The sequence below is a fragment of the Cicer arietinum genome, chromosome 6, assembly GCF_000331145.2.
Source record: "Cicer arietinum cultivar CDC Frontier isolate Library 1 chromosome 6, Cicar.CDCFrontier_v2.0, whole genome shotgun sequence".
NCBI lineage: Eukaryota > Viridiplantae > Streptophyta > Magnoliopsida > Fabales > Fabaceae > Cicer > Cicer arietinum.
Genome location: NC_021165.2, coordinates 59,292,775 through 59,320,573, shown reverse-complemented (window position 1 = coordinate 59,320,573; position 27,799 = coordinate 59,292,775). Strand labels below are relative to the sequence as shown.

General features: G+C 29.5%; 3 protein-coding genes across 3 annotated transcripts; 1 reads left to right on the top strand and 2 right to left on the bottom strand.

The window, feature by feature from the left end:
- Positions 1–11,297: 11,297 nt before the first annotated feature.
- Positions 11,298–12,524, bottom strand: LOC101499024 (uncharacterized). The gene has a single exon (XM_004513493.4). It carries the CDS (start codon positions 12,060–12,062, stop codon positions 11,364–11,366), a length of 699 nt encoding a protein of 232 aa, XP_004513550.1. The 5' UTR covers positions 12,063–12,524; the 3' UTR covers positions 11,298–11,363.
- A 4,421-nt stretch (positions 12,525–16,945) lies between these two features.
- On the top strand, positions 16,946–20,144 carry LOC101499340 (putative F-box/FBD/LRR-repeat protein At4g03220). The gene is made up of 3 exons (XM_004513494.4): positions 16,946–18,107; positions 19,082–19,255; positions 19,717–20,144. Exons 1-3 carry the CDS (start codon positions 17,013–17,015, stop codon positions 20,017–20,019), a joined length of 1,572 nt encoding a protein of 523 aa, XP_004513551.2. The 5' UTR covers positions 16,946–17,012; the 3' UTR covers positions 20,020–20,144.
- A 4,016-nt stretch (positions 20,145–24,160) lies between these two features.
- LOC101499654 (calcium-binding protein KRP1-like) lies at positions 24,161–24,769 on the bottom strand. The gene has a single exon (XM_004513495.4). The coding sequence runs from the start codon at positions 24,631–24,633 to the stop codon at positions 24,259–24,261; it is 375 nt and encodes a 124-aa protein (XP_004513552.1). The 5' UTR covers positions 24,634–24,769; the 3' UTR covers positions 24,161–24,258.
- Positions 24,770–27,799: the final 3,030 nt, after the last annotated feature.

The following is a 27,799-nucleotide window of genomic DNA, read 5'->3' as shown; positions in this document are numbered from 1 at the left end:
CCCTACTCCTAACTGACTCCTGGATCTATTTTTTTTGTTCAAGATATTTAATTTAGGGTTTATCTAATTTTCCTTTTTAAAGAAAATAAAATGGGTGGAGACTCCTTTTTTGCGGACAAACCAGACGTGATAGATCAAATTAGTAATCAAGGTTGGATTCGAAGTGAAGTTCATCCTTGACATTTTTATTATTATAAAAGTTCAATATTAACTCTTGTTAGTTTCAAAATTTATTTCAATCAATTGAGAAATTTTTTGTTCAATTTTAGTAATTAAACATAATTCGATAGTATAACGCAATCCTTGAGTTCGACACTCGGTACAACCGTTTTATTAATACTGGCAACGATTCAGTACATTTGTTGAAACACTATCAAGTTTTTGGCGTCATTGTCGGAGATTGCCATATCACTATTGAGTTATAATTTATTTACTTAATTAGAATTTCTTGCTTTGCAATAAATGTTTTTTCTTTTACTTTTACTTTTAATTTATAAAAAAACTCCTATTTTTATTTTATTTTAATTTTTTGAGCTTGTTAATGTCGTGTGCTAGTGGTTTGTTTCTTTCTTTGTTTAAGATAACTATCCATTATGGAGCATGGAAGATTTTAATGATTATATTCTACTACAAGTATTGGAAGAGTGTGACACTTGTTTTATATCTGTTGAATTACGCATAATTAAGGGACAAATCTTGAGAGATATATTTGAAAAAGATCTCCTTTAGATGCTGCCTCTTAGGTGTGATTTTTGAGGAGAATGACATATGAATGAAATTTGTATTAATTACTATGTCTCACCACCAAAAGATGAAGATCTATTTGTCATAGAAGCAGAAGTAGATGATTGTTACATGAAAAAGATCAATTGAAATCAAATTTTACCACCTCAAATTCTATCCAAAGAATCAGATGAAAATGACTTTCATATCAAGGATATTTTAGTTGAACTCATGAAGATTAACACAATTTCAATTGAAATACTTGAAAGTTATTGTGAAAGGTTATTTGAGCAAGTGATTGAGTTTGAGAAGATGGAGGAAAAGTTGAAGATTGAAGATTATTTCATTGTTGCGGTAGAAAAAGATAAGCAAGAGGAAAACACGAACAAAAAAAGAAAAAGGAATAGATTAATATAGATTCAATCTATGCTTAGTTCATGGAATTTCTACCAAACAAAAAGAAGAAGAAAAGTGATGTGTTCTTTCTGTCATATATGTCATCTCGACAATTGTTGAGGTATCAAGCTAATAACTTTAAATACGCGTTTCGTGGGAGTCAATCCATAGATAGAGACAACTTTTATTTTTACAATAGTATTCTTGTTATTTAAATTTGCTTCTTTTTAATTGTGTGTAAACGTGCACTGTAATGAAGAATTTTTAAGAACTTGAAGTTGGTGTTAAGTTATTTGTTTGTGATTTCGACTTTTAAATTATAATTCTTCGATCATGTTCATTGTTCAATTTGTTGCACGACCACAGAGTTTGAAAGCATGCAACAAGCTTTCACCCATTTGTTGCATATCAAGCAAACAACATCCTGGTTCATCCTTTTTCGAACGTGTTGCTCATTTGTTAGTAAGCAACCCCTAGCAAGCTTTCAAAGAAAACACCTCAATCACTTAGGGCCAAACCAAGACCAAACCAACCTAAAGATCTCAATTATGTTTGTACGGTTAACATATCATTGATAACATCATAAGCAGACGTGTTAGAAAAATTCCCTTGTTGAGTTTGTAGATACTATCATCTATGCATATCTCAACTACCGATGAGAAACCAATTTGTAAGCCAAATAATAAGTAGAAGACACAGTCATAGTCTCAAAAGACACCTCAACAACCACACTACACGCCAACAAAATGCTTTAGAACATACCCCTAATGCGCCATGAGCTGAAACGATAGTCGTAGACTCATTTACTTGCTTGCTCGGGTTGGTAGTGAACAAACAACCACAACAGAGTTATTCATTGTACCCTCATATCTAATGGTAGTAAACTCTAATTGAGGGGCACATGTCCCTGAATTATCGAATTAAATGTATTTTTAGATTTTATAAAACTGTGACATTAGTTACTATTTCATTTAGGGGTGTACGCGAGTTGAGTTGGATCGATTTTGACAAAATCTGATATCCGATTTTTTCATTTAACCCGAAACAAACTGACCCGATCAATAACGGGTTGGGTTGAGTTGGATTGGCGGGTTATACATAATGTATTTTTTATTTTACGGGAAAATATATTTAATACTTGAATGTCTCAAAAACTATAAAATTTCAATCACATCATTCAATACTTTGAAAAAGCTAACAACCTCTAAAAAAAAAATCAACAATCTTCAAATACATAAATAGATTCAACAATACTAAATCAATAAAATATAAAAATTCATCAATTCTAAGCAATGTCAACTTCAAGTCCAAACACTTAACAAGTTCCTCAAGTTATGGAAGAAAACAATTGGGAATATACAAAAAGTTCAAGCACTTCACGTCCAAGCATTTAACAAGTTCATCGTTAGACATAACTCACCAACCATTTTAGTTTACTAAGCTACCATAATGTTTTAATAGTAGTGCTTCATTTGTTTATTTTGAAAGTACTTACTATTTTCAAATACAATACTAAAAAAAAGTGTTTAATATATTTAAATATAAAAAATTTAAACTAAATTAATCATAAGCATAACCTTTTGCATAACAATCATTTTTGCTCATAAATAGTATTTAACTAAAACAATTTGTATTTAACAAATGTAAAAAATTTTAACTAAATTCATTCTAAGCATGAAAGTACTTTCATTATGCAAAACTATAACAAAATATAACATTTAAATAAATACTGCGAAACAAAAAAGCATGGAACAAAAGAAGAAGGTGGGCAGCAGCTTCAGGAAGTCTGGACAGAAAAAGAAGGAAGACGCATATATGGAAGAAGAATGTGGACGCATATATGGAACATAAGAAGAAGATAGATGTAGGCGGCTGAAAATTGGAAATAAGAAGAACAATAATGAAACTTTATTGGACTGGCAAACAAAATTTTAAAAAAAAAAATTCTAACTAGTTATCGGGTTGAGTCTACGAGTTCAAATTGTTGAACCAATTACCTGTATTAAATATAAGCGGGTTTCAACGGGTTGGGTCAAGTCGAACCCAAAAGTAACTGAACTAGATATGGAACAGAAGAAGATAGATGATGGCGGCTGAAAATCGAAAATAAGAAGAACAATAATGAAACCTATTGAGCTGCCAAACAAAATCTAAAAAAAAATTATAACAAGTTATCAGGTCGAGTCTACGAGTTCAAATTGTTGAACCCATTACCCGAACTAAATATAAGCGGGTTTCAATAGGTCGGGTCAGGTGAGATCCAAAAGTAATCGAGTACATATAAAAATCGGGTTGGGTTGGGTGATCGGGTTGGCGGGTCGACCCGCACCCATGTAGACTCCAAATTCCATTCGTCTCATAGTAAATGTTTTATTTGCAATTTTTTTATATTTAAATTATTTATTATATTAAAACATTATTTAAAATAAAATTATTTTACAATATCAATACAACATTTTTTCCCTCAATAACATACCATTATTTATTGCATCTTAACTCAATAATAACAATTCCACTATTAATGAGTATTTTAATAAATAAAACTCATTTTATTATTGAAATTGAAATCAATAGAACTAATCATTTTCTTTAAGAATTGTACAGAACTCAAATAAGACATTTTATGTAACAAAAAAACATTTATAATGAGATGGAGGAAGTATTAGATAAATTTTATTCATATATAGTCTTTTTTAATAAAAACTTTAGCAAACAATAGAGTTTTTATCTTGACTTGGACTCTGAGGATGATTAGTGTTCTTGATAAATAACTCGGGTAGATCTAGTCAGTGATATATTGTGAGCTAAGTTTGGGGTGTTGAGTGAAAGTTTGTGGAATGAGTGAATCCATTTGCGTTTTGGAGTGTTAAGCCTTATATAAACTTAGAACTAGGGTTCCCCACTCGCAGTTTTTCGGTAATTGCCTTGAATTTCTCGGCCTCCTAGTCATGACTCGTCTCACTCATTTCATAACTCCATGAGATTGTTGTGGGAACATGTAAAAGCCTTCACCTGGTCTCGTATATGTTTAACGGGTCTAACACTCATATCTCTTCGTACGAGGAGAATTCTACTCTCCAACCCACACTTAAACTTGTCACCCCTTGAAAATACAATTTTGCTTTTTTAACCATCTATAAAACCTTCAACATTTTTAACTTCTCATTTTTCACAACCTCTTTTGAAACTGTAGAAAAATTACATTAACCTTTGAAACTTTCAAAATATTCGAAATCAAGTGGCCCTCGAAAATTTCAAAGTTCTGAAACATAAAATTTTCAGAATATTCGAAAGTTTTGAAATGACAATTTCTAGAATTTTCGAAACTTCCGAAATAAAAAATTCCAAAATTTTCGAAACTTTCGAACAATTCAAAACTTTCGAAATAAGAAAATTTCAAAACTTTCCACATTTGGAAGTTTTTGAAACTTTCCATATTTATAAACTGTTCAGAGTTGAAAACTTTCGAAATGTAATCCTTATTTCGAAAATTTGAAATTTTTGAAACTATTAATTTTCAAACTTATTATAAATGGGTAAAAGGGTAAAATTATCTTTTCATGTGTCTTAGGAGGTGTCAGGTACCGTTGTGGGGGTGCATGGTAGAATCCTTATGTATGAGGCATTAATCAGCTTGAGGTCCAATCCAAATTAAGCCAATCCCTTTTTTGAAATACCCGCATAGAAATATGCTACTGACGTAAGTAAAGCTAATGCAACAGTAGTATTTATATCATTTGTGGGTGCAGCTAACTCTCCATTAGGTAACTTTATAATTTTCCAAGGCAAAAGAACTCCTAACCAATTCGAAACAAAAATAAATAGAAATAAAGTTCCAATAAATGGAACCCATAGACCATATTCTTCTCCAATATGAGTTTTGCTCACGTCTTGAAGGTCGAATTAAATTTAGTGAGAGAACTTAGTAAATTAAATTGTCGTAATAACTACTACAACACACCGTTACAGTTTTCAAAGTTGATAGTTTAAGTCAACTCATTTTGTTTATGTGAACTGAAGTTGTAAACGCGTACAATTTATCGCATATTAAAATAATAGTTACACGACTTATGAATTTTATAACTATAAATGCATTAATAATTCAAAATTTTATCTCAATTACAAGGAAGAAACTAACATGAACAAAATCAAACTATCAAGAAAAGAGGAGGAGGAGGAAATGTGAAAACTGAGATACATAAAAAATAGAAAACTTTGTTAAAAATTCCTAATGAATTTACCCACTTTTATGCAAGGTTAATTGAGTTTACTTGAGTTTATTGCAAGAAGAAAAGGGTAAAAAGAATATGTTAAAGACTTCGTGTGAATCTATTTGAGTTTTATGGAGTTTACATTGAATCAAACTGAGGATTTCATTTTCGAGTTAACCAAAATTGTAGTTTATTTCTAATGAACTCAAAATTGATAATATAAACTTATAGAATTTTATGATTGCACAAATTAACTCACGATTTTATCAAAATTAGATACAGCAGCTTTAAGATTTAATCACGTTTTTAACCTCTCTATACAAGTTGGTAAAGAAAAATAAAGATTAGAAGTAAATCAAATTTATGTAGAAATTAAATTTGGCAAGCATGTGGACCAGCTACAATGCCAATTGATAAAAGACGATGATCACAACCTTTGCCTTCGCATATTTATTTTTTTAATTTTAAAAATTTATTATAAAAAAAATAAAATAAAATAAAAAACTTGGTTTGCACAGATGCTCCAACTAGTAGTAATTTTTTTTTTTATAAATAAATATTAGTAATTGGCATTATGTTAATATCAAATATCGAACTCGAAATTTTTTATTTGAAATTTCTTCAAGATCCATTAAATTATCAACTGAGTTACTTTTTGGGATAATTAGTATATGATTTTTTCAATAGCATGGTTTAATTTCACCTTGTACCTAATAAAACAACAACGATGCATTAACCTTTACTTTTGTTTCTTATTTAGATTTAATTATATTTTTTAATTTTCTATTTTAGCACACTTACGAAAGTAATTCCTTTATTTTAAAATCAAACATTTTAACATGTCACTTATTGAATTTGTTGCAATTTGTTTGCAAATCGTTGATTTTTTAGCTAAAAATGGTGCTGTTAGCCAAAAAATGATAATTTATAGTTTTTAGTAGTTTCTATTCAAATTTACAATTGGGGTGATAAATCACTATTTTTTAGGGAGAAAATCTGCAGTTGAGGTAAAAAATCTTAGTTATAAAAAAACTACAACAAATGTGATAATTGAGGGATTGAAAATTTTGATTTTTAAATGAGGATACAATTTTGTGTGAATGTGTTAAAATAAAGGAACTAAAATGCAATTAAGGTTTTATTTATTGTCGGTGGCTTGTTGAACATATACATACTAAATGGAGTTTTGTGTGCTTGTGTATCTTTGTGGAAAGCCTTAGGAATGTAAAACCAGTCAACATTGTAATCAAGGGACCATACCTCATGATACGAAAGTAGCTTCCCAGCCACTTCAATATAACTGAAATATAAGGTTCCACTTCATTTGATTATTATTTAAAAATAATTAAAGACAAATTTACACACATTACGTACAGAAAAAAATGGTATTATAGGTTCGAATCCGTATATTAATGTATCAAGTGTCCTGCAACTTTTCACCATATCCGAACGACATAAATTGAACTTTTTGACTCACTATAAAAAACAAGTCAGTCCTCTTTTCATTCCTTCTAATTTTGCCATCTCTAGATCAAGTCATATAACATGAGAATTAAGAACCACGAACACTTATTATCAACAGCCAAATCAGTCTATTGACTCTGATTATAATTGATAACCATCCCACAACCAGAGTCTGAGAATAATTGTATACGTCCAAAGGTTAAATGGATTAGATTATGTTTTAATGAAAGTGATATGAGATTAAAAACCACACATCAATGCACCTGTTACCTGCTAATGTCCAGTCATATATAGTGACAACTGTTACCTTACTATTTTTTCAATCCAGGAAAGGGACCTTCTATGCACAACTGTTCTATAAGGGGATTAGAAGATGTTGATTGTGGGTCAAATAACAAGCATACATTTTATTTTCACATAAAATCGCATGCAACTAACCTTATTAATCCCAAAGCCAAACTCCAAAATGGATCTCTTTAGCTAACTTTGTGATACAATCGAATGCACCATAATGATTTATTATGCAAGGGACCCATTAGTAGGATTCTATTCGACAGATGGCGAACCTTCACCACAATTTCCAACCACAAGTTCACCCACAACAGATCACAACCATCCATTTCCATTCCCTTCTATTGGATTTTCGGTATACACTAATGGTTCCCCATCTATTTAAAACCCCTCCACCCAGTGTGTCTTCCATCAGAATCTAACCAGTGATTGCAATCACTCTTTCTTAAAATAAAACACTGAATCTCAGTTTATCAAAAGCAGTTAATTTATCAACCAATCAAAAGTTGCATTGCATTGCACCAGGTACTCAAAATGGGAAAGCTTGGTTCTGTTGTTCTGCTAATAGCACAATTCTTAGTATTTCAAGCTATGGCACATGAGACTGAGACACAAGCACCACTCTCAGGGTTAAGCTTAAACCCTTTGGAGCATAAAACTCAAATTGATGTTCAGTTTCATGATCATGATATAGTTGAAGATCATAAAGCAGCTCAGGCTCCACATATCCGAAAGCTTGGAAAGCATCATTCGACAGACAAGTCGGTGGCAGGTGGGGGTGCCATCATCGGTGGCCTTGTTACTGCCATGTTTGCTTCTGTTTTTTGCTATATACGGGTTACAAGGAAAATGGACAGTACTGGTTACTGATCTCAGGTTCAACATAAAAATTTCGTAAAAATGCAGAAATTTGAAACATAGAATGTAAAAAATGAATGATATATCATATACTTGAAACATAATAATTTTAAAAAAAAATGCAGGTCAGGTATTGTGAATAAAAGATTCAAATTATAACTCATGTAAGAATTTGAGTTCCTTCATTTTCTTCTTTCTGTTCCCTGTTTTATTTTCTTCATTTCACATTGTGTGTTTGGTTGAGAAGTGGGCAACCGACCCCGTGAGTAAAGAGCTCTCCCACAAAAGATTGTCCTCCACAAAAGATTTTTTTTCAACCTTTCATTTTCATGAAAGTGTAGAAATGAGACATAAAATGGAAAGAGAGAAAGTGAAAGATTCTGATAATGTGATGAAAAATGAACAGAAATAAAGAAAACAAAAAGTATACGCCTATATTTGGTTTTGGTAGTAACATATATTTTCTCACATCATGTAAAAAAAACCTTGAAAATTAGGAAGCTCCAAATTGTAGCACAACTAAACATGCAAACCAAGGTCGTCAAACTCTAGATCCTATCTAAGATCTTTGGGGTATAGAAAATGCGTAGAGCATAGAATCGTAAGGCGGATCTTAAGATCTAACAAAATTGACAAAATTATACCATAAAATTAAGAAAAATAACCTTAACATAAAAAATTTCATTGGTTCAATAAAAAGTTACAAGCTGAAACACAAAAGGCTATTACCATTGTCTCAAACAAAAAAAACAAAACCTATCACCATCATCTAAGATATGAGATTGAGATTGAGAAGAGTTGTAGAGATGAGAAGAATTTATAGAATAAATAGGAGGAAATCTGAAATTGAATCATTTAATTTAAGTTGCAGAGTAGAAAACGAACAGGAACAAAGAGGCTATGAGGAATATGAAATGTGCAGAAAACGAACAGAATATGAAACAAACAGTTGCTGCCTTCAAATCTTCGTGCTGGCTGCGGCTGCCTCCACATCCTCGTGCACGTGTCTTTTCTTTATGGGAAACAAGCAGAATACGAAGGCGAAGAGGTGCAAAATGGGCCAGATCAAGGGTTTTTATAACCGGGTCAAAAACGGCGTAGCAGGTCAAAACGGCGTAACGGGTCAAAGCGACGCCTCTCCTGCGCGACGAGGAGCGCCGCCCCCACGCTTCCACGCGCTTCCTTTGCGCGCCCACAGATGAACACAAAATGATGTTTGATGAAGAATACCGATAGCTAATATTTGGAAATTGATGGGACAAATATTCGCAAATATTATCACTGCAAAGTGTGAATGGACACACCAAATTGAGTTTTAATTTCCTTACAAAATTGCTAAAAATTAGAAAATAATTCGGTCGTACGAAGCTCTTTCCTTCGCTCTAACACTATTCATGCAGTAAAACGCATAAGATCTTAGGATCTTACGCTTTAGAGCTCACTCCTAACAACAATGATGCGAACACACTAAAAGTTGAAGAGTGTATTTAAGACAATGATGCTTGCTGAGATTCTTTTACCTAGAAATCGTGATTTCTGTACTGGCTAGAATTTATTGAAGATAATGATGCTTGCTGAAGAAGATAGTATATTTTAGAATTCATGCATGGAGAGGTTACTAACGGTGTGGATATTGAAGCTCCTGAGATTGTAATTTTGTGAGAAACTTGAAGTTCATCGAATTTCTGCAGCTTTTAAGATGACTGAATTAGATAGTATTTACAACATGAAGCTAGAAAGTCAACGGCTAGCACAGATGTTAAGATTCATATGAAGAATTTTTGTTCGAGGATTGGACATTGTGCAAGACTATTAATACACAATGTGGAATAAAAATGTTGGAAAATAGATGTGTAAATTTTGCCCATAGACTATTATGTGTGGATTAAGGATTGTAAGGTAAATACTGCAATCAGCTAAACTGCTAAACCTATGAAGGCTAGCCTATTCACCACTTCCAAAATCAAGAAAGAAGTAAATAATATAAAGCTTATGTCATGCCATATACAAATATTTACAGCAAATTTGTGCTTAACCAAAGCATATCAATATGCAATCTCATCTCTCTAGAAAAAGAAGCCCATGTTGTAGTTTCAAAATGAGAGGAGTGAAATCTAAAATAAAAATGAAGGTTCATCTGCCTCTCGTGTTTGTTCACCTGCCCCCAAATATACTACTGGGAGTTAGGATTTTGATAGTATATTTGATTCAAATTTACACTACCAGAAGCTAGGATTTGATAAAGACCCGAAAAAATGAGCAAACATGGGGGACTGGATGAGCAATCACCAATCAAGTAGACCCCTTAAGATGAACACTAGTGAATGACTAAAAGCAACAGAAAAAATAAAACAACTTATCTTATCATAGTAAAATGTGGATCAATGATCTTTTCAAGTGGATCTAAATCCAACGAAAACCACATCTGTCAAAGATGTCTTGCACTGTATTAGCAGATAGCACAATAATAAATATTATCCAATAAAAGAAGCCATCAAAGACATGAACCAAAAGGTAGCATCGGAGATTTAATAACTTCATTACAGAACAAGAACTTTAAATGCAGCTCACAAACCAAATGGAATCACAAAAATTTAATTAACTGTCTCAATGTGCAGAATAATAGATGAACTAATCATTCATATGCAACAAGCCTACGAGTACAACCATGAAGGGTGAAATAAAAATCACAGCAATAACAATATCTTAACTTCTGTTCAAAGTGAAATTTCCTATTCCGAAATGCATACAAGCACCACAACTTGATATTAAACAAAATATAAAAAAAACATAATTATCAATCTTAATAGTTAAAATTGCCAAAGAAACTGACAGATCTTAATGTAAAAAAAAAAAAAAAAATCAGAATTTGAACCAGCAATGGCTCAAAATATTGATCAAGATCATCTTGCAAGTTTTCATCTAAACTACCACCTTAAGAACAAAACAACAACAATTCTTCCACACACACTACAGATTTCCATATGACCAAAAGAACAACAGTAGAAGCTTAACTCAGTCCAATAACTAGTTATAATACTAATTCATGTACAGCAGAACTTTTCTAACAATTTCAAGTGCCATAGAAATTTGATTAAGATTATAGTGCAGTAAGCACGACTAAATGCAGGATGCATTTTAAAACCTACTTAGCAATGACACTTTAGATTAAACGTGTGTTCAATGCACAACACATGTTGATATCATTTGATCATATTCAACTACTTTAATTTTCTCAAACTGGTGTCTTCGTGTCAGTGTCATGTCTTGTGTTTATGTCAATATTTCATAGTCCAAAACCCATCAGCATCAATATATATAATAACAAATAGAAAATAACAAATCTTAAACAAATGAAATCAATAAACCAATATATATACACAAAATTATATAATTATATTTGAAAAATGTAAGCATGAATTAAGAATAAGATTTTCTAGTTCTCATAAGAATACTAGTCATTCTAATTCCAACCAAACTAACATTACTGGAACTAACAAACCTAGAATTCCTAAATAACCTCACAACATCCCTAACCTCACGTGGCCCGCACTCCCCAACAAGAACAAAACAAACACCACCAGGCCTAACAACCCTCTCCATCTCAGCCGCAAATCTAGCCGGAAAAAGCGCCTCATCAAACCTCGCCGTAAAAGCAAAATCAAAAGCAGCATCAAAAAACGGCAAATTATGCGGATCAGCTCGGCTAACAAGAGGCGGAGAGTCAAAAATCTCAACACCGGTAACATCCTCAACGCCAAGTCGCGACAACGCGGCGACTTCGTGACCGGCACCGGCGGATACACAGAGGATTTTGGAGTGGTTAGGGAGAAGGCCAAGATCGCGAATAGGAAGGAAGAGAAGGGAGATAGAGTGGAGTTTGTTGTTCCAGTCACGTGAGGACCAGAGACGGTTGTTTTTTTTGTCGGATGGGAGGTGAGGGCGGTTGGTGGTGAAGTCACAGGTGGATTTGGGGAAACGGAGGTGGGGTTTGGATGGGGCTTCGGGGGGTACACATGTCTCGGGTGTACGGAGGAAGAGAGAGACGAGTGTTATTGAAGCTATGGTTATTGCGACGAATGAAAGTTTATGTAAGAATGTGTGTATTTGTTTATCCATTGTAGTGGTTCCTGATGCTGCTTTTAAATCGCGTTTTGAAAACGAGTTTGCTCCGCAGAGATTTCAGAATTTCTACAGATCTGACCTAAAATTTCATGTTTTGGTGTTTCAAACCACCAGCATTGACAACGCGAAAGAGAATCTTGGCGAAGGAACTACACGCGACGTGAGTGGAAGCTTAAGTGCCGGCGAGCACGTCGACGGAAGCAGAACTGCACGAGACGGGAATCATTCTGTTTCCTGACTGTGGGTTTCGTTATTTTTTTTATCTTATTTAGGTTGTGTTTGGAAAGGGTGAATATAAGAAGAAAATAAATATGAGGAGAGAAAATACTTTTTCTTAAGATCTTTTTCATCATTTGGATTCAAGTTGGCCAGAAAAGAAAGGAAAAAAATGTTGGGCTCCATAATAAAAACTTTTGTTCTCAATTTGAGAAGAAAACATGAAAAGTTATGCAAAACAATGAAAATGACAATAAGGCCCTTGTGTAATTGATGCAAGGTGTAGTTTGTGTTTTTTAATCAATTTTTTTAAAAGTTTTAATCACCACACTGTCAAGGCAAATTGTTTTATTGTGACGACAAGTACAAACATTTGATTATATAGTTTATTTATAATGGTAGGTATAAAATCAACCATTTTTATTATATATCATTCTAAAATTGATCTACACTAATAATGTACCTTCTTTTAATATTAGCATATTTTATCTTTGATTTTTTTTTTTTGATAAATGTATGATTAAATCATTTCTATAATAATCAAGTTCTCACCCCATCTTAGAAAATCTACAAATAAATGAAAACTAATTAAAGATGTAGCTGTGGTCGTCAACTTTTAAGCTATTATATTGGTTTGTTTTTTAACAAGCTCAACCCAATAGTGTCCAATAAGAATTCACTTGTTTTCCATTCATCAACAAAACACTAGGGAGAAAACAATTATGTTTTGGCTAACACAAAACTTTCTTGTTCGTTTTAAATGTACATGCTCAACCCGACTCTATTATATTAAACAGAGGAAGAGACATCAATATTACACTTTATATGGTTAGTCGTCGACCTTTTTCAACTTATATTATACAGACTTCATTTTCACTTATTTGATTATGTTGAACACCCCACCTTGCGCCCTCCTCCAATTACCGAACAACATTCTCCCATTCATAACACAATTTTGAGGAATTTCAATAGTCTTTTCCAACTCACAACCTTTTGTTGTGAGACGTTCATATAGACCAAAGAACTATAGCAACAATAATTATTGCATTAGCATGGCAGTCGCTCAACAACCCAGACAACATATCATGGGCGTTGGAAAAACACAATAGTTATTGGGGAATAATGTCAAATATGCGTCGAATGATTTTGACACAAATATTTATGATTGTGATTGAGTTGAAGAGATTGCATATGTGGTTGAATAAGATTTTCAAGATTATCATGAAATGTTTGAGAGGTTTTTAAGTGATGCAAATAAATCTTATACGATGATTGCAATAAATTCACAAGATTATCTGAGTATTAAAGTGGTACAACTTGAAAGCGAACAATGGATTATCAGATAAAAGCTTCATAAACTTATTAACCCTTTTAAAAGATATGTTGTTTGAGGATAATGTTCTTCCTAATCGAATGTGCAAAGTCAAACAAATGTTGTGCTCAATTGGCATGAGTTATCCTAACGATTGAATTTTGTTTCAAAATAAAAATGCATTGTTAACTTATCATAACTCAATATAAGAAACAATTGATTTATACAAAAGTCGTATGATATTTTCCTATAATATCTAGATTTATGTGCATGTTTCATAGTGAATGCAATGTAAAACACTTTAGATGGCATGCAAGTGAAATAATTGAAGATGGAAAACTTCGGTACCCTGCAGATTCTCCATAGTGGATAGAAATTGATCACGGTTATCCTAATTTTGGACAAGAAGCAAGAAATCTACTCTCGGTATTGTTTATTGATGAAATGAACCCACATAGTATTCAAAGCATCTCACACAACACATTGCCTGCGATTTTGGTGATTTATAACCTAACTACATGGCTATGTATGAAGTCCAAGTTCATGATGTTGTCTATGTTAATTTTTGGTCCTAAACAACTAGGGAATGACATAACCATATATTTGACGCCTTTAATTGATGATTTTAAAGCATATGTGAGAGACAGTTGTGGAAGTATATGATGGGTATTGGAAATAATATTTTAACATAATGGTTCATTTAAATGTTGATCTTGTGAAATAGACACAACTATGTGGACCAACTTATATGTGATGGATGTACCCAATTGAGCATTATATGAAAGTATTGAAAGGTTGTGTGAGAAGTTGAAGTCGACCAAAGGATTGTATTGTTGAACGATATATTGTAGGAGATGTTGTTGAATTTTGTACTTAATATATGTCTAATGTTGAACTTGTTGGAATTACAAAGTCTCATAATTTGGAAAGAATACGAGGGAAAATGATAATTGGAAATTAAATAATGACCTTATCAAGGACATAATGGAAGTAAGCACATTTGTATTTTTGCACAATGTAGATGAAGTTGAGCAGTATGTTGAAATGCACAAGGAGTATCTAAGGAGTTTGAACCTGAATAGAAATGAAAATTAGATGGCACGAGAACATAATTGAAGTTTTATTACATGTTTAATAGTGATATTTATTCAAAGATGACTGTAGATGTTTCTTCAATTTCTGAAAGATTCAAATGGTTAGCATATGACCCAAGTTTACGTGTATTTTCTTACATCTCAACCAATGGCTACACATTTTACACAAGAGAGAAAGATGATAAAGTACTATTCAAAATAGAGGTGTTACCCTAGTAGCTGAAGCAATGTATGTCTCAAGTTCCAAGGATATAAACCCCACATATGCAAATCTATCATATTTTGGGGTCATCGAAAAAATTTGGGAGTTAGATTATACAATGTTTTGTTTTGTCTTTGGATGCAAATAGGTTGAAAATAAAAGTGGCGCTCGAACTAATAAATCATGTTTTTTAGGGTGGTGTACAAGGATGAGCGTCTCAAGCTAAACTGCTAATATAAATTGGTCCATAGTACTTTGACCAATAAAATGAGTGATAATAACAACATAGATGAAGATGATATTTGAATCAAGAATCAATCCATCATTCCATGTAATTAAGGGACAAACGTGTCGTATTTTGACAAAGGAAAGAAATAGACCACCTAAACATTGGTCCTAGTTGTCTACTTTGCAATTTTTGTATGTATTAGTTATTTGCAGTCCCTTTTATTTTCACTTTTTTTTTGTTGATTTTAGTGAACAATATTTTCAGTTTAACAGTAGTATACTTAGTTTCATACTAGTTCACATATATTTTGATGATAATGATGATAATGACGATGACGATGATGCTAACAAGTCTTCTCTTGATGAATAAAATGAATTCTAGAAAGAAAAATTAGATTTATTCAAATGAAGATTTCCTGTATGTACCGAAATATGTTGTGTACCTTTGTTTTTTTTAGTTTTCCGGAAGTTATCTGAAAATTTTGACCTACCGAAATCTTGTTTACTGCTCTAGAGATGAGAAAATGCTGGAAAAAAAATTTAACTTTTCATTTTGTGAAATAGTAAAAAAATAAAATTGAGGGTATTTTTGGTATTTTGAAATTATTTTGGGGGTAAAGGGTAAATTTTTTAAAATTTTATAGTTAAAAAGTTCTAAAAAAGAAAAGCTCCAATACTACATAGCCCCTATAAGTTGTGGACTTAACACGCCTAGGCCCACTTTTTCAAAAATAAATTCGATTTATTTTTTAAACTTACAAATTTTTTTCTTAAAATTTTCCGATAAAAATGTTTCGATAAAAAATAATTTATAATTTTTTTAATTCGAGAAAAATAAATTGATTTTTTTCAAGAATTTTTGTTATTCTTCTCACAAAATAAATATTTTGAGAAAAAAAACTCAAAATTAACAAAATATTGGAGGCAAACCCCTCCCTTAACCCACAAAAAATAATAACATAATGAGTAGAGACTTTAAAAAATTTATTTTAATAGGGGACCTAATATTAAGAGTTTAATAAGAAATTTTTTAAAAGGAGCTTTAGAATTTTGAATTTTTTATACTAACATGTACATATATTGTTGATGATTTATTGTTGGAAATAGATCACGTTAAAAAGAGTATTCAAAAACAACCTTATAAAGAAGTATGATAGTTGAATTTTTCTTATATTTAAAATCATTAATTTTTGTTGTTGCATATATAAGAGATAAGAGAAAGTACTTTTGATCCTTTTTAAAAAACTATTACGTTATAAATAATTTTAACTAACATTTCAAATTTTTTACATTCTAAAGAATTGTTGAAATCTAAATTATTATTTTAGAAGAGATAACTATAATTAAATTCATACTAGTCAAATTCATCTCTTTAAACAGCGCAGTAATCTCTTTAGAATAGTAAAAAAAACTTTAAAATTTATTATACGTTTATAAAAATATTTACTTTTGCCTCCATCAATGATACTAATAGAGGTCGAAATCGTAATCTATCAAATCCATTCCAAGCTACTACTAAAAATTTTGCAGTATCTATTATAAGAAAATGATGAGTACCAATATTCATTAAAAAAAATGAATATAAAATCTAAATCAAATATAAATACAAAGAATGACGTGTTTTGAAACAATTAATTGTTTGTTTGTTAATTATAATTTTTAATTAAGAAAGTATATAAGTCCGAGTCTTTAGATGTTTTAATAGCTAATTGGTTATGTGACTCTCCTTGGATGAACAACACACGTGAATGTTTTCCGAATCTAAAACAAACTCTCCTAACTGTTTTTACTTTTGAAAACTTCCAAATCTCACTAACAATTATAAACAATTAAGGTAGAAAACACACAAAAAAACAACACTAAACAAGATCAAGAAGCTATAGATCCATTTTATGCAATTTCATGCAATGGAGACAAGATCTGCAAAACGCAAAAAAATTGCTCAAAAACAACAAGACAACAATGCCAAAACAACACCATCCAAAGATCTAATCAGTGATCTACCTGATGATATTATTCATCAAATTCTTCTTCTTCTTCCCATTAAATCTGTTGCACAAATGAGTGTTCTTTCCAAAAGATGGAAATTTCTTTGGACAACTTTTCCTTACCTTGATTTCACAACCCTTAATCCATTTCCACTTATTTCATCCAAAAGCCATAAGAAAAATTCAAACTTTGAAAAATCAAGACACCCCTTTTCATCAACAAGATTGGATTTCATAACCCAAGTTTTAAATCTTCGTGATATTAAATATAAAGACATAAGGGTCCTCTGTTTTCGTGCAAGTTTGAGTTTTTCTTGTTTGAATAGATTGGTTCGTAATGCCATTAGGCATAATGTTAGAGAACTTGATATTGAAGTTGAAACAGAATTTGATTATGATAATTTTTTCAACTTTCCTAGATGTGTTATTAGTAGTGAATCATTAAGCGTTTTGAAATTGAAATCGGGTTTTCGATTGCCACCATCGAAAATTATGAAAGATGGGTTTCAATCTTTGCAAACATTGTCATTATCTCAAGTTATTTTGTATAATCAACCTTCTCTTTTTGATTTGTTCTCTGAGTCTTCATTTCCTCTTTTGAGAAACTTGCACCTTGATTTGTGCTTTGGATTAACACATCTTCGAGTCGCTTGTCGTGTTCTTGAAGATTTGAGGTTGGAAAGATGTTATCAATTACAAGGTTTGGATGTTTCTTGTGGAAAACTTGTGAGAATGAAAGTTGTGAGTTGTTTTGATTCTTATAGTGAGAAGACTTGGGTGAGAATTAATGTGCCTAATGTTGAACATTTGTTTTGGCAATATAATGCTGTCACTGATGTTACTGTTTTTGAGAATTCAAGTTTTTTGCATGAGGCTTCTATTGGTTTGTTTATGTTGAAGGAAGGTAAAGTTGATTTGGATAGGCTTCAAAGTGCAAATACCTTCTTGTGTGGTTTGTCTCATGTTCATTCTTTGACTCTTCAAAGCCAAACTATTGAGGTAAAGTTTTTGTGTATTAAAGTTCTCAATGCTATAATGGATTGGATATGCTATAATTTATTTTCAAAATATTTGTCTAGTGTATTTTTTTTAAACATGTTTAGTATATATAAATTATATTTAATTCTATTTTTTGTCTTCTTATTTTTTATTAATTTGTAGAATTGATCTATTCATTTTAAAATCTAACAGTTTTGATCTATTCCACCAAATTTTAAACTAAAAGTTATGATTTAATATATCTTAGATGACATAGCATACCATCTAACAAAGTAGAACTATCTAAGATGTATTAATTAAATTACACAATGAATAATTTCAGAAGTCGAAATTGCATTTAGAGGCTTTTATTGTACTTTCATGTTTATTAGTTATTCAACCTCATCTTAACATATACTAGGTCTTTAAAATATGTCATTTCACTATTTTTTTTAGTTAAAAAATTCAAATGAGAGACCTTAAAATAGAGATACCAATTTTACGAATTTTGTAAAAATAAATAGACTAAAATTGCAATTAAACCTATAAATTAATTATTAAGGTTTAAAATGTAACTAAGGTCATGATATTTGTTATTAAAGAAAAGAAAAAACTTAAGTGCATTCTTTACATGCATCTAAAGAAATGCATCTAAAGTCTTTAAACTATAGTTCAACTGGAAAATGTCGACATTGTTAGATCGAACGTCATCTTACAATTATATGAGTTAAGTATGATGTAATTTATTATCTCAAATAAAAAAAGTACATGTAAATTTTGTATTAAAAAAAATTATACTCTTGATTCAACTTCAATTATAATCATAATATTACAGTTGCGCAGAGACATAAACAATCTTGTGAGTCTTACACTTTTTTTTTATCATTGTAGTGTGATCTATTTGTTTTGCTCTTTCTTCTAGTGGTAAAATATATTTAGCTTATAGAAAAATAAAAATAAACTTACCTATCCTTTCTCTTCTCCTTTGGCTGCAGGTTCTATCAAATTATAGCTTCTTTGTTCTTCCATTTGAGAATCTTAAATCATTAGAGCTGCGTACTGGTTTCAACAAAAGTAATGTTGAAGCAATATCATGCCTATTTAGAAGCTCTCCTACCCTCCACACATTGATTCTTGAGATCACTAACGATTATAAGATTGAAAGAAAAGTAAGCTATATATATACTTAAATTTATTCATTCTTATGTTATTCACATTGTTTCAAATTGCATTGTTTTAACGTGCAATTATGATCTTACACTACGAACTTTTATATTGCAGTAAAATGTGAACAAATATAATTAATGAGATTTGATTACAATTATGGTTTTGATGTCGTTATAGAGACATCAAAATCCATTATATTGCAGCAACAATTGTAATTATGAACCACAATTTAGAATCATGGTTATATATATATTCGGAGAAATATTTTTTTGGACATCAAAATTTAACATCTGACATCATATATTATGTAGTTTAGACTTAATTTAATAATTTTTTTTTCTCTCTTCGAAATCTAGCCACAATGTCAGATTTGTATGTTTAAATAACACATATCATTCATAAGAATTAGATTTGAATCGTTAATCAAAGTTTGATATATTTTCCTTCTATATATTTTTTTCAGCAATGGAATAGGGACTTGTGGGACATGAATAATACTGAAGAAGAGCAATATTGGGAATCTCACATACCATGTTTGAAGTCTTTTCTAGAACACTTGAAAGTTGTGAAAATTCAAGGTTTTCAAGATTGTGCAAATGAAGTAACATTAGCTAAGTTTCTTCTCAAGAATGGAAAGAATTTGGAAGAAATGATATTGTGCACAGGGCATTCAAATAGGAGAGATACTCTTAGGAGACAAAAGATAAGGTCACAAATGATGGGATTTTCTTGGGCCTCTTCTAATGCTAAAGTGGAATTTCAATAGCCTTAATTGCTACATATATAACATATGTTTTGTTTGGATCTTCTAAATTTAATAGTCTTCACATCTATTGCACAATATAATATTCGTTGATGCCGTGGATGATCTAGTTTCCATAGATCGCAAATTATTTATTCAGTAACAAATTTTTACATCCGTAATGATTATAACTACTATTAATTTTTTTAACAAATATGTTTATTATTATTATTATTATTATTATTATTATTATTATTATTATTATTATTATTATTATAATACTTTTAATTTAGTGGTTTATCCCTTAGGTCGACCCTATCATTATCACACCTTATCTTAGTTGAATGCAAAATGGATTGATTAAAAGCTCCCTCCCGTACAAAAACAACACATGCAAAATATTGAAAATAGATAGAAGCATAAAGGTCAAAGTTAAACTTGAAAACTAAGAACAACAAAATAAGCATATAAAACATAGATCATATAACACCTCACAAAAGAGTAGAAATGAAAATACATTGATGAATGAAAGTCTCACCCAAAACAAGCAAATGCATATGCAATATTATGGAATTGTGAAAAACAAATTGATCTCAAATAAAAGAGAGGGTTCAAGATGTTATATTTTACATTTTTAAATATTGAATTTTGTAACAAGCACTGGGTTAGGATTCAAATCTAGAAGAGAATATTTGTAAAAGTATATAGATGAAAATTTGGTTTAAAAACTAGGAGTGGAGATAGCAACCTCCATAATCATAAGGAACGAAATTATAACCATCTCAAAATAACTAAATAAAAAAATAATATGCAAGAAAGAATCTTATTGTAAAAGGGAACCAACTTCAACTCTAATTCACTAATAATGTGATCATGTCTGCTTCATAATAAATTGTTGGATTGTTGTTGAATACAATATGATTATGAGCATCACTTGATTAAAATTGTTTCAATTCAACCGACCGCTCTGAAAATAATATTTGGAGTAGATCAGACAAATATTTATATATATAAATAATTATTTATGCAAATTAACATGTTCCAACGGCTAATTGCAAGTTGCAACTAATCAATATTCCTATGGCGGATCCATTCATAAGCTTATGGGGATGTTCCCCTACAACTTAATTTTTGTTTTAGTATGCTTTTAATTAATATTTTTTTCCATAAAAAAGTTAGATGTTGTCTTCATTCTTTCTCCAAACTTTTGTTTCACGGAAAATTTAAAATATTAATTTCTTTATAAAAAAATTTCAAACATTTCTTTTTTTGGATTTATCATTTTGGTTTCCACGTAAGGACGGATCCAGATATTCAATAGATGGATGGCCTATTATTTTGTTATAACCATATTTTGAATGAATTATAATTAATCTATGTCGAAGAATCTAATTGGTCTTCCTTCAATTATAACTTTTCAACTGAAAAACTCAAATCAGAGACACTGTGGTATAAGAGAACCAATTTTAATTTTACTCAAATCAATGTAATGCTGGTTTGTATAATTTATTTTAATATTAAATAGTTATTAAACCATATAATCTAAAAATTAAAACTATAACTAATAAAGGATAAATTTTATATATGATTTTTTCTTGTTAATCCTAAAATTCAAATACCATTTCTAAAACTAAATAATAACAAAATCAAATATAGAATTAAAAGCACTGATCATTATTTTTATTTTTTTATATAACGTTATCTGCATTATTATTTATCAAACATTAATTTAATACCCCCAATAAGCGCTACTATTTAATTTTGTTATATTAAATTAAAATGAAACAAATAAAGACACAAAATTGGATAGTCATCGTGTAGAATGGATTTAATTTCCTAATAAAAAATCACTGTGTAGAATCCAAAAATAAATATTAAAATTAATTATTTTCTTTTTGTTATTATGAGATATAAAAAAAAAATATATAATAAAGTATATTAATAATATTTAATTAATCATAATTTAATTGTTTTATATTCAGATAGAGTACCATAAAAAAAACATTATACGCTCAATTTAATATTGATCTGTTGATCGAGTGGGCCATGTGAACAAAAAATACTAAATTAAATTAATTAAATAATTACGAAAAACAATTTGTGTATAGTTTTTTTTTATAGTTAATATATTATTATTGTTCACATTTTTATGTATAAAATACTAAAAAAAACATTAATTTTAATTTATTTTTTAACAACAAACGTTTGTCTCGTGTATGACTTTAATATTAAATATGTGTCCTTTATTTCGTACTTTTGTAGATTAATCCGCAACAAATATATGCTATCTTATTTTATATATTAATGACATATATTTGTTACGGGTATTTTGATCAATGAGAAATATACGTCATGTATAATTTTATGTATCACTGATAAATATTGGTCCTGTAAATTTTTAATATTTATCGATGACAAATATTAATTCTGTGGGTATTTTTAATATTTATTAGTGATAAATATTTGTCTTATATTTTTTTAAATATTTCATCAGTGACAAATTTTTATCCCATGTTTTTTATATTTATCTGTGATAAATATTTGACTTGTGTTGTTTTTATATATGAATGATAAATATTAGTTATTTTTTTGTATGTTTTTTCCTTCTATTTATGGATTATAAATATTGATCTCATGTTATTTATATTTATCAACGATAACCCATATTTTTTAATTTAGCTGTGACCAATATGTGGCTCATATTTTTTTATATATAAATAACTTATATTTTGTCTAGTATATTTATATTTATTAATGATAAATATTTCTCTTGTATTTTATTTATACATCTGTCACAAATATTTATTTCATGTATCAATCAATGATAAGTATTTGACCTATATTTTTTATTTTTATCAATTATAAATATTTTTCCCATATTTTTTTTTATATTTATCAGTAATAAATGTTTATTTATCGGTAAACAAATATGACAAACGATGTCTTTCCAAAACAATTTTATAAACACAATTTATATGTTTCTGCATAGATTTTATGGAGTTTTTTTCAAACTCGAATTTTCTTACTTTGAATTTGTGGAAATGTTGAGAGATTATATAATTTTGTTAGTAGTTTTCGGAGATTAGTTAGAGCATCTCCAACGGTGAACTCAATATGAGTTCATTAAGTGGGGTCCACTGTGTCACATTATCGACTCATTCATTTTTTACTCCAACTGTGAACTCACATGTTCATTAGATAAAGTCCACCACTAATAAATCATTTATTTATTATTATTCATAAATTAATTACATCTAGCGCATTTTGGCTACCGTTGGAGATGCTCTTAATTAGTGAAACAGTTGATTAAATTTAGTGGATTAATTGTTTAATTGGAAGTTTAGTTAGTTAATTGATTAAGAACTCTATTTTTTACTTTTTTTATTCTTTATAACTGTTCAATATATTTATCCACAAAAAGAAATCGTTCAATATTTGGCTAAATTACATCCACAATCCCTTGAGTTAATTTCAGTTAATGTTTTAATCCTTTATTTTTTTTCCTCTCGATTTTGTCATTTATTTTAATTTTAAGTGACAATTTGATATTTTATGTTTTAAAATGTCAATGATGTTATACTTTTTTTTACAAAAATTCAAAAAAATCATCAAAATTTTCAAACAAAACCCATAAAATTAATAATCATCTTCAATGTAATGCAAATAATGAATTTTATGGATTTTGTTTGAAAATTTTGATTATTTTTTTGAAATTTTATAAAAAAAAAAATGAAAAAATTGCTGACATATTAAAACATAAAATATCAAATTATCATTTAAAATTAAAATAAAGGACCAACTCGTAAAAAAAAAAAAGACTAAAACGTTGATTGAAATTAAGTTAAGTGACGGCTAGTACAATTTAACCTAAATTATTAATTCAAGAAAAAGAAAGGGGGAGAAAGTTCACCCAGAAAAAATCAATCTAAAATATTTTAAGAAAGTTTTCATTATATCTAACTCAAACTAATTTTCAATATTCACTCTTCAAGATTAATAACAGCTTACTAACCAAAAACAGAAAGTGCTTTATCGGTTTTATTGCGCAACTATGAACTACCAAAAACCAAAATGCTTGCCCAACAAACACAATCAATTACCCATTATTTTCAATTGAATTTATTTGTGTGCATCTAATCATATAAAACAACATTAAAAAAAGGTATATCCAAAAATTGTCAACCATTTCATTACCAATATTTTCAATAGCTAGGAAGAATTACAACAACATAAAGGAAAAACCATAATAATTCTTAAAACTAACTAGAAAGAAGAAAAGTTATTACTATTGTTGCCAAGTTCATGATTAAGTGCTTCCTCAAGCCAAAACCAAGACTCTTCCATCAATTCAGGACTCAACCTAAACATCAAAACACAAAATTCCATTTGAGTAAGTATTCCATCATTATCTAAATCACCTTCTTTCATCATGCTAACAAGTTCATCTTCCTTCAAATCTTGAAGACCCAAAAGTGCAGCATTTCTTCTCAAACTATCCAAAGTGATTACCCCTTTGTCTTTATCCATCAACAATTGAAACCCATTACATAGCTCTTTGATTAATCCTTCACCACCTAGCTTGTTGGCTATCACTGGTAACAAATCTTCAAAACCATTTGATTTGTCATTGGTAGACATTGTTGAAAGAGAATGTGATTTGGTTGAATTTGAGTTTCTTTTTTCTTTTGGTGATTGGTTGGTGAATGAATGAAAAAAGAAGAGGGCTATTTATATATGTATTTAATTTAATTTATAATTTATAAAAAAGAATAAAAAAAGGAAAATGGAAAAGATCGTGGAAGGAAGGAAGGAGAGGAAAGACAGTATGAGCCCTGTTGGGATGACAGCAAAGAAACAGAGAAATATTCGGTCATCAGCATTGATTGTGGACAAGAAACCACACCTGCTTCCCTGTTTCCTCGAAAGTTTGTCCGGGGTATATTCGGTAATTCGATTGCCTTATGATGTAAGTAATGAGCTTGCCTTTGTCAAAGTAATACTAAATGCTATAATTTTTTTAATTTACTACCTTTTTAAAGTATTTAATTTAAGTAGTTTATAATTTATAGTTTACACTATAACATTTTTTTATTTTACCGTTATGATTGTAATTAAATTTTTTTTCTTTTATAATTTATTTATTATAATTTAAAAAATAATTTCTTATAAAATTAAAATAATTAACTAACTAAATAAATAAAAATATATCAAATTCATATATAATTTATTTAATATATTTTTAAATAATTTAAATTTTAAAATAAATAATATTTTAAAATAAATAATTACAAAAATATATCAGATTGATAAATTTTAAATTATTACTTGTAAAATGTTTTAAATATTAATTGATAAAACTTATTTTTAATTAAAAATATTTTTTTATTATTTTATATTTTTTAACTAATTAAATTGTTAATTTTTTATTAAATATTTTAATTAATTTAATAACTATCAACTAATTTTATTAAACAAATTTAAAATGTAATGTTAAGAGTAAATATATTGTTTTGATAAAATAAGAGTAAATAATTAGTCGGTAGTAAAACTAAATCAATATTAAGATATTGTAAATTATTTTGGTCATTGGTTGAGTATCGGTATCCACAACTCAAAATAATCAAAATCAAATTTATTTAGATTTTAATTGAATATAAAAAGTGATGTAACTCATTAGATGTTTGGAGGTATATCCGACAAAACACCATGGTAATAGAGTGTCACTCCCTCAACATTTCAAAATAATCATTGAAATTCTAAATGTTAATCACTTTATCTTTTAATCTAGATTTGTTCTTAAATATATTATTAATATTATTCACTTAATTTTAAATTTATTCAAAAAATATTAGTTCAATAGTTTTGGTTGAGACTTCAAAAGAGTATTATGAAATGATCTAAAGATTGACTTCTACTATTAATATTTTTCTAACAAACAAATGATTAGCATTTGTCTATAAAAAATACAGTTTTAAATTCAATCTTAATATTATCAAATTTATGTCGTTATTTTAATCCTACAAACATCAACTTAGAGAAAAAAATTGATTATAAATTTACAATTTTAGTAATAAGTTTAAAATATCGATAAAGTGAGAGACTAGATTGATATAGTTTAGTAGACAAATACATGTATTTACTAGAAATCTCTCTCTTCCTTTCTCTCTCTCTTATAATGTCCTAAATATTTTTTCATAAAATTATTCAAAAATTTAAATGATAAACAAGATTTGATTTAAAATCTGGAATAAAAAATAAAAATGAAATTTTTTAGAGGAATAAAAGTTGACGATTTTTTTTTTATAAAGAAACCAAAATTGAGAATTTTATATAAACTAAAACTTATTTAGCCGTTTAAATTATGTGATTTGAGTTAATAAGTTGAATTGAATTCTCTGCAAACTTTAATTGAGTCGATTTTGAGGTAAAACAAAAACTCATTTCAATCTCGAATCAAGTTTCGAGTTGAACCAATTCATATTGAGTCGAGTTTAGCCAACTTCTACTCAACTCAATTGTTTGAATCATACTCACCACTGCCCTATCACAAAACTAGCCTATCAAACAAATTGACATCAACTATGCCTTTCTAAATGGTGATATCTCTAATTGAATTTATATGACTCAACCCCCCAAGATTCATTCAAGATGACTGCTCCCTAGTTTGTAAATCAAACAAAGCTCTATATAGACTCAAACAAGCACCAATGACTTTGTTCCAGAAACTACAATAATTGTTTCTCACACTTAGTTTTCACTTTACAAAGAGTTATGTTTCCCTTTCAATAAATTAACCTTTACCATCAAATTCCTCATCCTTGTTTATGTAGATAAAATCATCATCACTGATAACTCAAAAGTAGCCATTAACTCCCTCATTCAATCTTTCAACTTAAAATTTCCCCACAAAGACCTTGGTAACCCTAACTACTTTCTTAGAATTCAAGGCCAACATACTCAATCCCATAAACCTCATCATATCCCAAACAAAATATATTCAAGAAATACTCCTCAAATTAAACATGCACACCTTCAACCCAGTGAAGACATCTATGGCAACCAACACAAAACTATAGCTTCATCAAACACATAAAATCCTAGTGTCTATAGAACAACTATTGGTGGGCTACAATATTTAACAATTACATGACCTAACATATCTTATTCAGTCAACAATGTGTTCAAATATATGCAAAATCCTAAGGAACCATAATGGTAAGCTGTAAATAGAATCCTTAGATACCTCCAAGACATCTCCTCTTTGTGAGAACACTTTGTGATGTAGATTTGGGTCAACAATTTGGTGTCTTGGTCCTCCAAAAAATTTCAAGTTGTATCCCATTCAAGCACTAAAGCCTTGGTACAACTACAATAAAGATTTGATGGATTAAAGCTCTCATTTGTGAACTACATTTTCCTATTATCAACTCATCAACCATCTACAGTTACAACTTCAGTGATGTCATGCTTGCCTTCAATCCCGTACTCCATTCAAGAACAAAACACTTTGACCTAGACTTTGACTTTTTGAGAGAAAATATTTAAAACTAGGAATTATATGTTCATCACACTTCCTCTTATGACCAAACAATTGGCATTCTCCCCATACCTACATCAGCAAAAGTATTTCTTCGTTGCAAAGACAACCTCCAAATTCAAGATTCATCCCACCTAATTTTGCAAAGGAACACGGTATACCAAGTCAAATTCTAATTAATTCATATTAGATTAGTCTTTATATAAGTTTAGCCACAAGTTAGTTAGTTAGTTGAAACTAACCAACCTTATCTTTATTGTAAATATC